The 15,083-nt window shown below is 44.1% G+C and overlaps 1 protein-coding gene across 9 annotated transcripts in view; it reads left to right on the plus strand.

Annotated features, from left to right (window-relative positions):
* Positions 1–15,083, plus strand: part of KIF13A (kinesin family member 13A) — a 173,482-nt gene that overhangs the window by 140,620 nt on the left and 17,779 nt on the right. For all 9 annotated transcript variants that reach the window (XM_080927983.1, XM_080927987.1, XM_080927981.1 and 6 more), the window contains 9 exons: positions 833–932; positions 2,293–2,419; positions 4,870–4,925; positions 6,999–7,123; positions 7,388–7,564; positions 8,617–8,709; positions 8,847–8,999; positions 11,030–11,107; positions 14,570–14,617. In XM_080927983.1, the coding sequence (XP_080784109.1) occupies positions 833–932; positions 2,293–2,419; positions 4,870–4,925; positions 6,999–7,123; positions 7,388–7,564; positions 8,617–8,709; positions 8,847–8,999; positions 11,030–11,107; positions 14,570–14,617 (957 nt within the window). The remainder of the gene's footprint in view (positions 1–832; positions 933–2,292; positions 2,420–4,869; positions 4,926–6,998; positions 7,124–7,387; positions 7,565–8,616; positions 8,710–8,846; positions 9,000–11,029; positions 11,108–14,569; positions 14,618–15,083) is intronic.

Genomic DNA, 15,083 nt, shown 5'->3' on the forward strand with positions numbered 1-15,083 from the left:
AAGGGACACCAGGGACAGACTTGATGGGTTTTCCTTCCCTACTTAGGATTTTACTAAGAAAGGATGACAGTGGATGAAACCAGACCTTGGTGGGGAGGAAGGCCAGCATCCTCTTAGGTCTCAGCTGTGCCATCAACTAACATCTTACAGCTTCGGGCATGCTTCCTGCCATGTTCACCGTGGAGTCCGGCGGCTGCTTCTGGGATTTCCTCGGGCATGGCTGACGTTTCTGCATGGGAGTTTCTGCATGGGAGATTTTTGGCTGTCCTTGTGGTGACGGTTGGCTGTAAAATCTTTGCAGCGAGTTCTGAAGGTTTTCTGCTGACCTATTCTTGGCCTTTTGGTGGGGGAATCATATATTAATAATCAGGCCACTGAACTATGAACTACATAAATGTCTGTCACCCCCCCACACATACACATACATACTATTTGATGTTCTGCGCTTTGAGCTTTGCTTATGGTACCCTGCTTGAAATCACACATCTTCTAGTGAATCGCCACCATAGCAATGCACAGACATGGGTGTGCATATGTTGCAAGAAAGCATCATGCAGCGTAAAAATCTTCCTGTGTTAGCATCATTTGAGCCTATCTTGTCTTTCAGTGTAAGTGTCCTTCTGAGGATCCAGGGGCCCTGATTTTTGTGTATCAGCATCCTTGGTCAGCATGGGGCATTCAACCTCTGCTTTCTCACCTATTAACTAATCACTGTGACATTCGATGGCCTTACCTAATGAAAAGTTACCCAGTCCGTTTAATCAGCTTTTCTATACAAAATAAACCATTGTCTACACGTTCTATTACAGAAAATCTTGCCTCTCGTTGTCAGGAGGAAGACTTGAATTGTGTAAGAGAGAGATGGTCAGATGCGCTCATTAAGCGGCGGGAATACTTAGACGAACAGATTAAAAAAGTCAGCAATAAAAAAGGTATGTGATGGGGATGACAAGATGGCTCCGGCACCAAGCCTGGCAACACTCCCCGGAGCCCACCTGGAAGGAGAGAGCTGGCTCTCACAGCTGTACTTCTCATGAGCACATGTGCTGTGATATGCTTGTCCCTTCCCCCACACCAAATAAATGAATAAAAAATGTACAAGGGAGAAAACTCTTCCACGAATAGTTTTTTTCAGTATTGTAGAGTGGCCAAAAGAGGGGAAAATGAAAAAAGAATCCTTGTGAGCCAAGTGTGATGGCTCATGCCTTTAATCCCAGCTTTTGAGAGACAGGCAGGCGGATCTCTGTGAGCTCAGGGCGAGCTTGGTAAGTTCCAGACCAGCCAGGGCTGCATAATGAAGCCCCCGTCATGAATGAATGAATGACCAAGATAACCTTGTGTTCTGACTTTGACTTCTTGGTCACTCATGGAATCAGGATGTGTGCACATTGCTCTGTTTCATGTCGACAGAATTCTCTTTGGAAAACCATCTTAGCGCAGTGAATGGCGTATGGTTATGTTTGTGCGCCTTGCCTACGGATGAAAATTCAAGGAGTATACTTACACAACCCCAGAATTGAGTTAGGAGTGTTAAAGTTTAGAATGTATCCAGTAAATCTTTTTCACAATGAACACTAAGAGTTTTACAGATCCAGATAGATGATACTTTTAAATTGCCTGTCTTTGTAACATAGCTTGTTGCTTTATAAGCTACATCATACCCAGTAACAAATTGGATCAATTGTAGCGAGTGTGTAACATAGATATGGTGTGTATTCTACCCTTCCCTAGATACAGCTTCAGTAACCCTCCTACACACCACACACACACACACACACACAGAGACTCATACACAGACATACACATACACACCCACACACACATACACACACACAGATTCATACACAGACACACATTCACAGATACACATACAGACACACACATACACTCACACACAGACACACTCACACACACATACACTCACACACATACATATGCTCACACACACATACATACATACTCAACATACACACACAGAGAGAGAGACATATATACACACTCTCACACCCTCACACACAGACAGACCCATACACACACTTGCATGCACACACCTACCTCCTGGTCACTGCCCCACCCCTGTGCATTTTTTCTGGCCTCTGTTCACAGGAGCTGGCGTCCCATTCTATCTCAGGCTGACTGTTGAGGCTTGATCTCCAGAACTGCACTTTCTTCTTTGGAACATGGCAGACATATTAACCATTCTGGACGTCCCAGAGTGAGAAATATAGCTGTGTTAAAATTGGCAGTTGGCCTTCCTCTCGCTGTTAGTCACGATCTCCTGTCACTCCACAGAGAAAACAGAAGATGACATGGAACGGGAAGCCAGGCTGGTGGAGCAGTGGGTAGGGCTGACAGAGGAGAGGAATGCTGTGTTGGTGCCCGCCCCTGGCAGCGGGATCCCGGGGGCACCTGCTGACTGGTAAGGCCACCCTTCCCTGTGCAGGGCTGGCAGGATGCTGGGCATTGCCTGTGGCCAGAGCTGTGCAGACTGCTTTTCAGGATCAACCAGCCGCAGCTGAGGGAAGGGCCGCCCTTCCCCAGCATTCACTCCTCTCTTTGTAACTTCCCTGTCTTCCAAAGGTCACCTGACTGGGAATAAAATTCTGTCTACATTCCCCTGTTCCTTTGCATAAGCAGCTTGGATCCTGTTTCCTCCCTCTAGACCGAGAAGGAGGTGTCAAAACATACTTGGAAGAAGACAGGAAATAGATCTTATTTGCTCTGGCATATGCTTAATTTGGCCGGTATTTAATGTTACGGTGCAGCGGTTCTCATGCTTCCGAAGGCTGTGACCCTTTAATATAGTTCCTCGTGCTGTGATGACCCCCATCCGTACATTGTATTTTGTTGCTACTTCATAACTGTAGTGTTGCAACTGTTAAGAATTGTAATGTAGGTATTTTTGGAGATAGAAGTTTGCCATGGGGGTCGAGACCCATGTGCTGAGACCCACTGGTATTGTGTAAGCACTGAGGCATGGTGGGATAGGTCAGTGACCTGAGCACCCAGCCAGTACTTGGTCTGCTCTTAAGAAACAGCCTGTTGTCTGTCCACACAACGAGAAGGAAACAAATGGCCTGGAGTTAGTGTCCAGCTTCAGCACTTGTTTGGTTTGAGTGGGTTACCGAGTTAGGGTCTCACATAGCCTGTATAGCCTCAGACTTAATAAGTAACCAAGGATGGCCTTAAATCTCTGATCCCTCTGTCTTCACCTTCCAAGTGCTGGAGTTATAGGTATTTACCACCACACCCATTTTATACAGCTTTGTGCGTGCTCAGCAAGTCCTCTGCCAACTTGACCCTGGTCCTTAGTTGTGCCTCTTAAACTCCTTCCTGCCTTTACTCCTGGGTGTAAGTGAGACTGTCTGTGTACCGGTGTGAGACTTGGAGACAATACACACAAAGAGGCTTGTTCATTTGATACAGCACATATCATAGTGCATTTGTAGGTATACAGAACCTCACGTGCATACTTATTTAATGGTAGCTGATTCTCATGTCCTGAACATTTACTTACGAGTTGTTTTGTTGTTGTTCGGGGTTTTTGCCTTTTGTTGTTAATGACTGGGATAGAACCCAGGGCCTCCTTCCTGTGAGGCAAACACTCTACCATCGTTTATCCCAGCCTTTGTTCTGAGTGGTTAGGATAAAATTCAGCATCCCTCTGGAACACAGAACACACACACCCAGATCTGCTCTAGACAAACACAGACACCTTAGTGGTAATTTTGTCTCTCTTGATAATGGAATTGGGATTCATGTCACGGTCTTGAGGAAGTGGGAGGATCTGAGTCTGCAGGCATGGACTTGCAGCCTGTATTTTCTCCTTTGCTGCGTCTGCCATTGTGTTGGGATCCTATACGCAGTGTGGAGTCTCTCTCACAGTGCTCCCTGCGAGCAGTCCACTCATTCCAACCTATTCTTCCTCAGGGTCCTCCCTAGTCAGTCCTCCTCACCTCAGTCTCCCTGTTTTCCAGCCTTGGTGTCCTTTTGGGTATTCATAAAATGTCACCCTCAGTCTGATTCAGAAGAGGAAGTATATGGCTGGAGATCCTTCCGAGCCCTGTGAGGTGATTCTGATAAAGCTGGGCCAGTTTGAACAACACACTTGCCTGGTGTCCGCTGCACATAGCACCGCCTTTCATGGCTTGTGTTCACTCCCTTGGGGGGGTTTTGTTTTTTGTCCCTTTTGTTTACTTCCTCTGTGGTATTTCATTTACTTTTATTCTTAGGTGCTTGAATGCTTTACCTACATGTTATATGCACCTCTCATGTGCCTGGTACCCGAAGAGGCCAGGAGAAGGTATCAGACTCCCTGGAACTAAAGTTGTGGAGAACCACAGTGGGGTGCTGGGAACTGAGTCCTCTGAAAGAGCAACAAGTATTCCTAATAGCTGAGCTATCTCTTAAGCCCCTTGAACTGGTTTTTGATTGTTTTAGTTAGTCTTTGTCATGCATATAATGGGCAGTCCTTTTATATGTCACAGTAATTCCCAGGACTTGTGTCAACATGGGAGTCAAAAAAATGATGTGTTTTTGGGACAGAGTTTACTTTAAGAAATTAAAAATTTTAAAATGATAGGCATTGGAGAGGTGGCTTAGTGGCCCTTGTTATCAAGCCTAACAGCCTGAGTTTAATGTCTGATCTCACATGGTAGAAGGAGAGAACAGATGCCACAAGCTGTCCTCTGCTGTAGCACGTGTCCCCTCACACACAGAGACGCATACCCAATGAAATGTTACGGTATGACATGTTGGTTCCACTACCCCACAGTGGGTCCCTCTATTCCATGGCTCTGCGGTGCTTTGTTAATCAACAGAATATAAAATACACATGTTCTTATGATTACATTTTGCTGTTGAATTTAGGGTCCCACCTCCTGGGATGGAGACACACATACCGGTTCTCTTCCTGGATCTGAACGGTAAGTAGGCACTTACCCATCCCGTGATTATCGAACTCAACCCAGATCGCTGTCTCCTCAGACTTGTGTTATCTTGGTCCTTAAATGTCTTTGGCAATTACTGATAAGACAACAGGTAACAGTTTGGCTTTGGTCACATGCGTAAGCATGGCGTATGGTCACTGGAGGAGAGATGTTCACACGAAGCATCCAGGACTTTGAAAACAAGAAGACAAAGCATGTGGTCTGATATCAGTGACCAATTTAACCTGCAAAAGGATTAGCCCTAAAGATTCTGTATCAAGCTGGACTCGGGCTGAGGGGTTGCATGTCTGACTAGTGTCCTCAGCCCTCACCTCCTAGCAGTTAGGGACCATAAATGACCAAAATGGCCATGCTCACACCTTGCACTGAGAGCTGTTCTGTAGCTGACAATATAGCTCAGCAATGCATAAGGCCTTAAGTTCAGACCTTTCTCCACCACCACCCAGTATAGTTTTGGGGTCCAGCATCCCCCAATCTACTTGAAAAGCTAAGACAAGAATATAAAAACTTTCATGCCAGAGAGGGTAACTTAGAGTCTGTCTCAAAGTAAAAGTGTTTGTGTTTGTGTGGGGGGGTGTGTGTGTCCAGCACAGTGCATCAGGTAGAGAGGCATGTATGTAGGTGCCTAACTACCTGAGCTTGACCCTAGATGTTGCACAGTAGGAGAGAACTAACTCCCAAGAGCTGTCCTCTGACCTCTATACATGTGCAATGCACACATGAACCAGCAAGTAAGCACTGGCCTGCGTGTAAATAAGTAAACTCTTAAGGGGACAGGGCAGGGTATTTAGCTTGGTAGTAGAGAAATTGCCCAGCCTCCAAGACTGAAAAGGCTAACAGCTGCTCCTGGGTGTGACACTTAGGTCCTCAAGGTGCTTTAGGAGTGAAGTCCCATCTCTGTATGAACTCTTAAGTAGAATTCATAGATAGGAAAGAAAAACAGGCACAGTAGCGCACATTTTTAATCCCAGCACTCAGAAGGCAGAGGGAGGTGGATCTCTATCAGTTTGGGGCCAGCCTAGTCTGCATTGTGAATTCCAGGAAGGCCAGGGCTGCATAGGCTTTGTCTCAAAATAAATGGATGATAGATAATAGATAGATAGATAGATAGATAGATAGATAGATAGATAGATAGATAGATAAATTTAATATGAGTTTAAGTAGGACAATAAACTTAATAGTTGAAACTAGAAAATAATCTACATGTTTAGGGAATGTATTAGGGTAGTTAGAGGGTAGTATGACTTCACATGGAAGGTGTCTATTATTATATATTATACTAATATATTATACTATTATATATTTCTATCTATATATTTATATTTATATATTTATATCTATTATATATTATACTGATATATTATTATAGATTTTTATTTATACATTTATATTTATATATTTATATTATATATTGTACTAATATATTATACTATTATAGATAATATAGTATATATTATACTAATATATTATACTATCTTATAGAAAGCTCCCAAGGGAACCTTTTGACTACTGTAGTTGTATTTTAAAACAGTAATAGCTATTGTGAATCTTTGAGTATCTATTTCAATTTCAGGATATAAGATAAAAAAATAAAACCACAAGTGCACTTTATCCACCCTATGTGTATTTTGGGACTGGGGTGTAGCTCAGTGATGGAGCCAGTGTTTAGCCTGCGTAAGTTCTTGAATTCAGTCACTGAACCATCATTTTTAAAAATCATTTTATGTGAGGTAGAAGGGGTGTGGCAAAGGCTAGAAAGAACATCATGAAAAGAGAGATCTGAAGGTAGGGAGAGGAAGAGAGGGTAATGGACTACATGTCATGTGACATGACAGCAGGAGTGAGGGAGGGGGAACCAACAAGTGGGGTCACAGGAGAAAATGATATCATGAAAACCCATTACATTTTAAGCTACTTTTTAAATTAATTAAAACAGCATAAAGTACAAAGTAGAAACGTAAGTTTAAAAGGCGTATTTTACAATGTCAGTGTTGTTTAAAAGCCTACTTTCTTTTCTCTGTTTTCATCCCGGGTCTTGACCTTGGTCAGCGGATGACCTCAGTGCCAATGAGCAGCTGGTGGGCCCCCATGCGTCGGGCGTGAACTCCATCCTGCCCAAGGAGCATGGCAGTCAGTTTTTCTACCTGCCTATCATAAGGCACAGTGATGATGAGGTAATTCACCCCTGGGGCTCTCTCTCAGGGTCTTCACATGAGCACAGGGGCCCCGTCAGCCCAATGATCAGCTGTGGTCAGCTCTGGGAGAAGGGGTAGCAGAGCACTGAACAAATGACACCCGTGTCACCATTCCAAATAGACAAAGGAAGAAGTCTGTTTGACAACAGCACGTAGGGTTGATTTTCTTTCTCTGGGATGTCTCCTAAACCGCTCCACCTGAAGAGGCTTACTTCTGTCTCCCCAAATTTCTGCTACTCCCAGGTTTCGGCCACAGCCTCCTGGGACTCCTCGGTGCATGACTCTCTTCACCTGAACCGGGTCACCCCACAGAATGAAAGGATCTACCTGATTGTGAAGGCCACCGTTCAGCTCAGCCACCCGGCCGCTATGGAGTTAGTGTTGCGGAAGCGGATTGCAGCCAATATTTACAACAAGCAGGTAGTGGTGGCGCTGACTGGCGATGAAGCATCCAAGGGCACAGTTATCTCCCCTGGCCAGATATAGACTGCAGAAGGAAACACTCACCCCAGATTCTACCCTTATCTCCTTCACTGGTGAAGATATCTACAGTCTTTGGGGTTGATAAAAAGAACTACAATGTTTTCAGGCAGCAGGTCATGTTAATGGTAAGGCAGACTTATTGCTTTGCCAAACTTTGGCATAGGTGCTGTCTGCAAAACCGACCTCCCTGTGTACTTCAGGCTGTCCTAGGGCAGCTGGCTAAACCCTGGAGAGATCCATGGCAGATAGCTGGGAATGCCACGCCTCTGCCTGTCTGACCCCCAAATCATGCTTGTGTCTCTGCTCTTCACGGTCTCCCTGTGTAGCCTTGGCTGGAACTCACTGTGCAACCCAGGTGCCCACAGACGTGAAGCCTCAGCTCACAGCCATGCCCCCAAGTGCTGGGGTTAAAGGTGTACATCACTACCCAGGGCTGAGATAAGATGTTTTCTTACCTTCCTATATTTGTTTAGTGTGTTTGTTTGCACTTGCGTGTGGAGGTCGAAGGACTGCTCGTAGGAGTCGGCACGCTCCTCCCACCATGTGGGTCCTGGGGGTCAAACTCCAGTCACCAGGCAGGGAGCCGATGCCTCTGCTCACACAGACATCTTATTGACTAAAGTTGGATTTCTAGCTTTAACGTTCATTTTAGATTTTTGTTTGTTTTCTGCTCTTTTTTTTTTTTTTTTTTTTTTTTTTTTTTTACTTTGGTTACTTAAGACAGGGTCTCATTCAGTAGCCCAGACTGGCTTTGAAACTAAAAATGAAACCTCCTGCCTCAAACTCTGACATTCTGAGATCTTTAAATGTGAGCCACCATGCCCAGCTTTTTTTTAAGTTTGGGGATTTTGTGGGGTGTTTTTGTTTTTGCTAAAAATATCTACACTATTTGAATAATTTATAATACTTTAACAGTTTGCAGAATATGAAGTATTTGTCTTAGACTTGACACACAATTTTGATCCAGCTTTCCTTTCCCTTTCTACCAGAGTTTCACCCAGAGTTTGAAGAGACGAATATCACTGATCAATATATGTTACTCTTGTGGCGTGACCTATGAGATAGTATCCAATATACCAAAGGTAACGCCTGCTGCTGCCTCAGGTGTCAGTGTGTGAGTGTACGGGGAGTGTTGGTTCTCAGTGCTTTGAGAGCGCGTTGCAACATGTAGGAAAACACCATTCACAGAAAAACAGTCGCTTCCTTTCGTTTCCTTTAGGCGACCGAGGAGATTGAGGACCGGGAAACGCTGGCCCTCCTGGCTGCTCGGAGTGAGAACGAGGGCACCTTGGATGGGGAGACGTACATCGAGAAGTACACTCGGGGTGTGCTGCAGGTCGAGAACATCCTGAGTCTGGAGCGGCTCCGGCAGGTGAGCATCTGACTGTCTAGTCCTGAGGATGCCAGCTTTCCCCAGCAGTGGGCAAAGATGAAGCAGACAGCTTCAGAGCTCCTCAGGAAAGGAGTGCTTAGACAGCCATTTCCTTAGTGAAAGGACTCTGACAGGTGTGTGTGTGTGTGTGTGTGTGTGTGTGTGTGTGCTACATGTGTGTTTTATGTGTTGTATGTTTTGTGTGTTGTATGTGTATAATGTGTGTTGTAAATGTGTGTTTGTGTGTTATATGTATGTTTTTTGTGTTGTACATTTGCATGTTTGTGTGTTGTATGTGTATAATGTGTGTTGTGTGTGTGTGTTATGTGTTATACATCTGTGTTGAATGTATGTGCATGCTTGTGTGTGTTGTGTGTGTGTGTGCTGTGAGTTGTGTTTGGGTGGGTGTAGGTGGGTGATGTATGGTGTGTTTGCTTGTCCTAATGACCTGCCTGGATTAGAACTCAATGTGTACACTAGTCTGGTCTCCAGCATGTAGCTGCCTTCCTGCCTCTGCTCTCAAGTGTTAGATTACGCATATATGCTGCCATACTAAGCCCCAAGCACTATGTTCAAAAGATGTAAGTACATTATGTGACTTAATGGTCAAGATTACCCTTGGGTAGAAATTCTGTTGTAATTCCTTTCTCCAAAGAGAAAATTGAGGGCAGAAGTTACCCAGCAAGGCAGTGGTATAAAGCCATATACAGCCCAAATAGATTGACTCCAAAACCCTTATGTTGAACCACATTTTGTCATCATATTCTTAATATTTAGGCATCTAAGTTGCCAGAGCGATGTGTAATTTGAGTTCATAGAGTGCTTACCTAGCATGCTTGAGAACCTGGGTCTGAACTCTGCCATCGTACAAACTGGGCATAGTGTTTATGCGCACTTGCAATCTCGGCATTTTCCAAGTGGTGGCAGGAGGCTCAGAAGTTCTGTTATCTTTGGCTACATGAGTCGAAGCCTAACCTATGCTACAAGAGCTCCTCCACATCAGAAAAGATAATCAGCAGTGATAATATATACTCTGTGCTCTGTGGCAGTGCTGAGACAGATGTGTGATATGTGCATGTTCCTTTGGGACAGGAGCTGACCTGACAGTGTGCCGGGTGACTAGAGATGTGCGATTGATGTTTTTCAAAACAGTTTCCTTTTAGTATAGGACAATACTGAAATCAGGGCACAGGAAGAACCCAACAGCATCACCATTTAGGGCGCCTTTGCTGTGTTTTTTGCACATGAGTACAAGTTCATAGCATGTCTGATAATTTTAAATGGATGGCTTATCCTTTATCACCCCCGTGGTCTCACTCCACGGACGCCGCTCTAGTGCGGAGCTGAGTTCATGGACTCCATCACTCGGGCCACATTCTCAAGGCATTTCCCTTCCCAGGCGGTTTACTCCACCTGCCATGTTGCTTCTGTCCCGGGTGGATACAACTGCCAATGTTTCTTTCCTCCACCGCCTGGCACAAACATGACTCCAAAGCCTGGTAGACTTTCAAGCAGGTTTATTTATTAAATTCTCAATCTACAAACCCTCTACACAGTAAGACTACATCTAGTAAACAATGATACAAACTGCCCTTCTATATGAGTTAAGATGACCTACATAAACCCTTAAAATATTCATATCTATCAATTACGACCACCTGGATCTAGATCTTGATTCCCCCCATTTCCTTTCAGCCTCCTGCCTCTACTTCCGCTCCTTGACCTTTCCCTGTCTGTCTCATGTTCAATCATGTATCTCCTTGGCATAAATCTATGTGTCTTCTGCTCAGCAGCTTTCCTGGTTTGCGATTTGAATTTTTAATGTATTTGAAAGATTGGATTTATTTGTTGTTGCTGCTGTTATGGTTTTAAACACATGTGGTCGCGGTTTCAGTCTTACAAACACTGATTTCTGTGTGCGTACAGCTGAAGTGGTCCTTACATTTGTGTTTTCTGAGTCTTCTAAAATAAACACATGTCCAGTTCGAGATGGTCATTGCTGTTATCTTTGCTTTGCTGTGTGTTTACAGGCCGTCACGGTGAAGGAAGCCCTCTCCACCAAAACGAGGCACATTCGGAGAAGCCTCAGCACACCGAATGTTCACAACGTGAGTGGTGCCAGCAGGGCCCTGCTGCTCATGTGACTTAACTCCAAGATTTGGGGGTGGAGGATCTGAGACCACACGAGGTTGGAGCTTACATGGTGGAAACAGTACTAGAGAAGGCACCCCAGAGGGCTGAGCCTCTTCCAGCAGCAGGGAGACAAGAGCAGATTTGTGTAAAGACTGTTTCACAGCTGCGCCTGGGAAGGAGAACCTGGGACTGACCGCTTCCCTTCCCAACTGCCAGAAACTGTTGTAAAACACAGCACTCACTACCCTGCAGGTTACTCCTGAACACAACGCAACTCAGAGCAGATAAGGGGCTGAATGATGCCTTAGAGCAGTGGTCCTCAGCCTTCCTAGTGCTCAACCCTTTAATACAGTTTCTCATGCTGTGATTCCCAACCACAAAATGGTTTCTGTTGCTACTTCATAGCTGTAATTTTGCTACTGTTATGAATCATAGTGTAAATATTGGGTATGCAGGATCTCTAATATGCGACCCCTGTGAAGAGGTCGTCCAACCTCAAAGAGGTTCTACCAAACCAAAGAAAATGCTAATTCCCAGCAACCACAGGTCGAGAACCATTTCTGCTTTAAAGTGCTTGCCACACAAGCCTGAGCACCTGCGTTTGGATCTCCAGCATCCATATACAAGCCTGACATGGTGGTGTGCTCTGGTAAACCTGGTAACAGATGTGCAGGCCAGCCAGACTAGCCACAGGGAGAAAGTAGAGAGCTCAGAGACCCTGTCTCAGAGGTGTAAGGTGGAAAGCAACAGAAGGAAATGCAAACTCCACTCTCTACATGGGTGAGCATAAACAGGCACACATGCACATGTTCACACACTACACTACACTCACACACATGTAATAGGCAGTGAGAGACTCATGAGTCATAAGTTGAAAGCACCCCCTAGACTGAAGGTGTAGGTCAGGGGTAGAGCACTTGCTTAGTGTGTGCTAACCCAGCTCCAAACCTCAACACTGCAAAGAAAGAAAAGAGGAGATGAAAGCTCGCACGCACATGATTTTGTCTTTTTGGGGTGTCTTGTATTGTTTTGAAATAGGATCCCATTTGTGTATTCCTGGATAGTCTCAATCTCACAGAGATCACCAGCCTTTACCACCTAAGTACTGGAAGTAGGGGTGTGCACACTATGCCTAGTTAATAGAAAAAAATTTAAAGACACTCTCCCAATTAACTTATTTATCAAGGAAGGGCTCACAATGCAGCTTAAAACATACATAGAACTAACTGATAATAAAGATATTAAACCAATAGTTTCAGGATATAAAGTGGCATTTAAATGGAAATCATTAGCTCTAAAATGCCTACTTCACCATGTCCCAGTGAGAAGTTTAGACAGTACAAGAAATTTAAAAAAGCAAGAATTTTATTAAGAAGCATGCGGGCTGGAGAGATGGCTCTTCAGTTAAGAGCACTGGCTGTTCTTCCAGAGGACCTGGGATCAACTCCCAGTAACCACAGGGCAGCTCACACCATCTGTAATTCCAGGTCCAAAGGATCTGGCACCTTCCCAAGACATACATGCACCAATGTGCATAAAATAAATACATCTTTTTTAAAAAAAAATAACTGTATAGAGGACTCATGAGATGGCTGAGCAGGGAAAAGCACTTGGTGGCTAACAACCTGGGACCCACATGGTAGAAAGAAATACCAACTCCTGCAAGTTGTCTTCTGGACACACACAGACACACACAAACACACACATGCACACACATGCACACATGCACACATGCATGATAAATAAATGTAGTGAAAATGCTCAGAAATGTATATAGCTTATGTTAAGAAGAAGAGTTTAAAAGTAGATCTGGGTATAGTGGTACTCACTGACATCACAGCACTCAGTGAACTAAGTCAGCTCAGCCATGGCTATGTAGAAATCTAAAATAAAAAAGGAGGCCGTATCCTGATCATTGGTACAACATTCATTTGATGTACATAGATGTACATGTACTCCTGAACCAAAGCATAAAATAAAATAAAAACCACTTGTAAAGTTACTGTTTTCAAGGTTGAGCATGTATCAGATCAAGGCTCTAGCTTTAGATAAAAACATTCAAAGAGAATATTTTCCCCACCAAACAAGAAATACTAAGCTGGGTAATAGTGCACACACTTTTAATCCCAGCACTGGGGAGGCAGAAGCAGGCAAATCTCTGTGACTTTGAGGCCAGCCCGGTCTACAGAGCAAGTTCTAGGACAGTCAGGACTACACAAAGGAACCCTATCTTGAGAAAGACCAAAAAGAGAAGAAGGAAAGGAAAACAAGGAAGAAAGGAAATACTAAATGAGAATTTAGACGTTCAGTTAGCAGCTCCAAATGTGGAATACTTTACAGGAAAAAAAATGTCACCAGAAAGAAGCATCTAGCTTAGAGGCTAGGAAATGAACTTAAAAGGCCCAAAACAAACAAGCAAACAAACAAAAATTTTGATAAGACTTTTAAAGATTACCCTAAACTCTTTAACATGGTTTTTAAGGCAGGACAGTAGCAGCTTGAGGCCAGCCCTATCTACCTCAGTGAGGTGCTATTCCATAAAACAAAAACAGAATGAAGACACAGCTGCAGTGGATGGAGATGGCAGAGGATCTGTCTCAACATGTTGTCTTTGGATTTCTAGTCAGTTTCATCAAGTAACCGAGAGTGACCTCAACTTCATAATCCTCCTGCCTCAGCCTCCCTAAGAACTAGGATCATAGGTATATACCACTACACCTATTCCGTCATACTTTGTGACTGAAAACACAAATTAGAAGCAGGATAACAAGGTGGATGAGCAGGTAAGGGCATTTGCTGCCAAGCCTCATGTCCCAAGATCAATCCCAGGGCCCAGAGGGAGGAAGGAAAGAACGAATTCCTGAAATATCTCCTCTGACTTGTGCATGCATACCGTCGTATACACAGTCATGTGCAAACACACACACACACACACACACACACACACACACACACACAAATGTTAAATAAAAGAAAATCACTTTAAAATATTAGAAGCAGCCTAGATACCCGTCAGTAGAAAAGTGGAACCAGAATCATTACACTATAAAACACCTTGAATAGTAATACAGCACCTGCAAAGTGTCAGATATGCAAATTAACACTATTTATTATTTATCGGCACATGTCCTCATGTAACTATAGAAATATGTGTGAACGTAATAAACCCCAGTTTGAGGGTAGTCATGGTGCCTGGTAAGAGAAAGCAGGAGCAAGGGAAGAAGGTTACAAGGCTTCTATCTGTGCCAGAATACTTATAAAATAAAGGAAATCAATAAGAATATGTGGTGCATGCCTATAACCCCAGCACTCAGGAGGCAGAGGCAGGAGGACTACAAGTCCAAGGCTAGCAAGGGCCAGGGTGAAACCCTGTCTCAAAAGAACGAGATGATCACTAAATATGTGAGTCATGTTGATAAAATGTTCGTCTCTCATAGGTCTCCTCTAGCCGGCCAGATCTCTCTGGCTTCGATGAAGACGATAAGGTATGTATATAGTGCTTATCAACACCTAAGTTCTTGAGAAGACACTGTATGTTCAGGTGTGTGTATGGGTGTTAAGGATTTTATTTTATACATGTGTTTGCTTCTGTGTATGTCTGTGTAGTGTTTTCATGCAGTGCCCACAAAGGGCAGAAGAGGACCTTGGAGCCCCTGGAATAGGTGTGAAAGATGGTTGAGAGTCAGTTTCTGGGTATAGGGAGCAGAACCCAGGTCCTGCTTTAACCACTGAGCCATCCCCTCCAGCCCTCATGCTTACCATTTCTGTTGACATACTTGAGAAACTTAAACTTTAGCCCTTAAAGGCAGCAACTCCTAAGAAGGGGAATGAGTCCCTGCAAGAGCTCTGCCTGTTAGAGCCAGCGTCTGTGTCTGTTTGTAGTCCACAATCTCAGGCTTTTGTCAAATAGGCATACAGTCTGGTTCGTCATGGACAGTCCCCAGCTTGTAC

This window comes from Micromys minutus, assembly GCF_963924665.1.
Source record: "Micromys minutus genome assembly, chromosome: 1".
Lineage (NCBI taxonomy): Eukaryota > Metazoa > Chordata > Mammalia > Rodentia > Muridae > Micromys > Micromys minutus.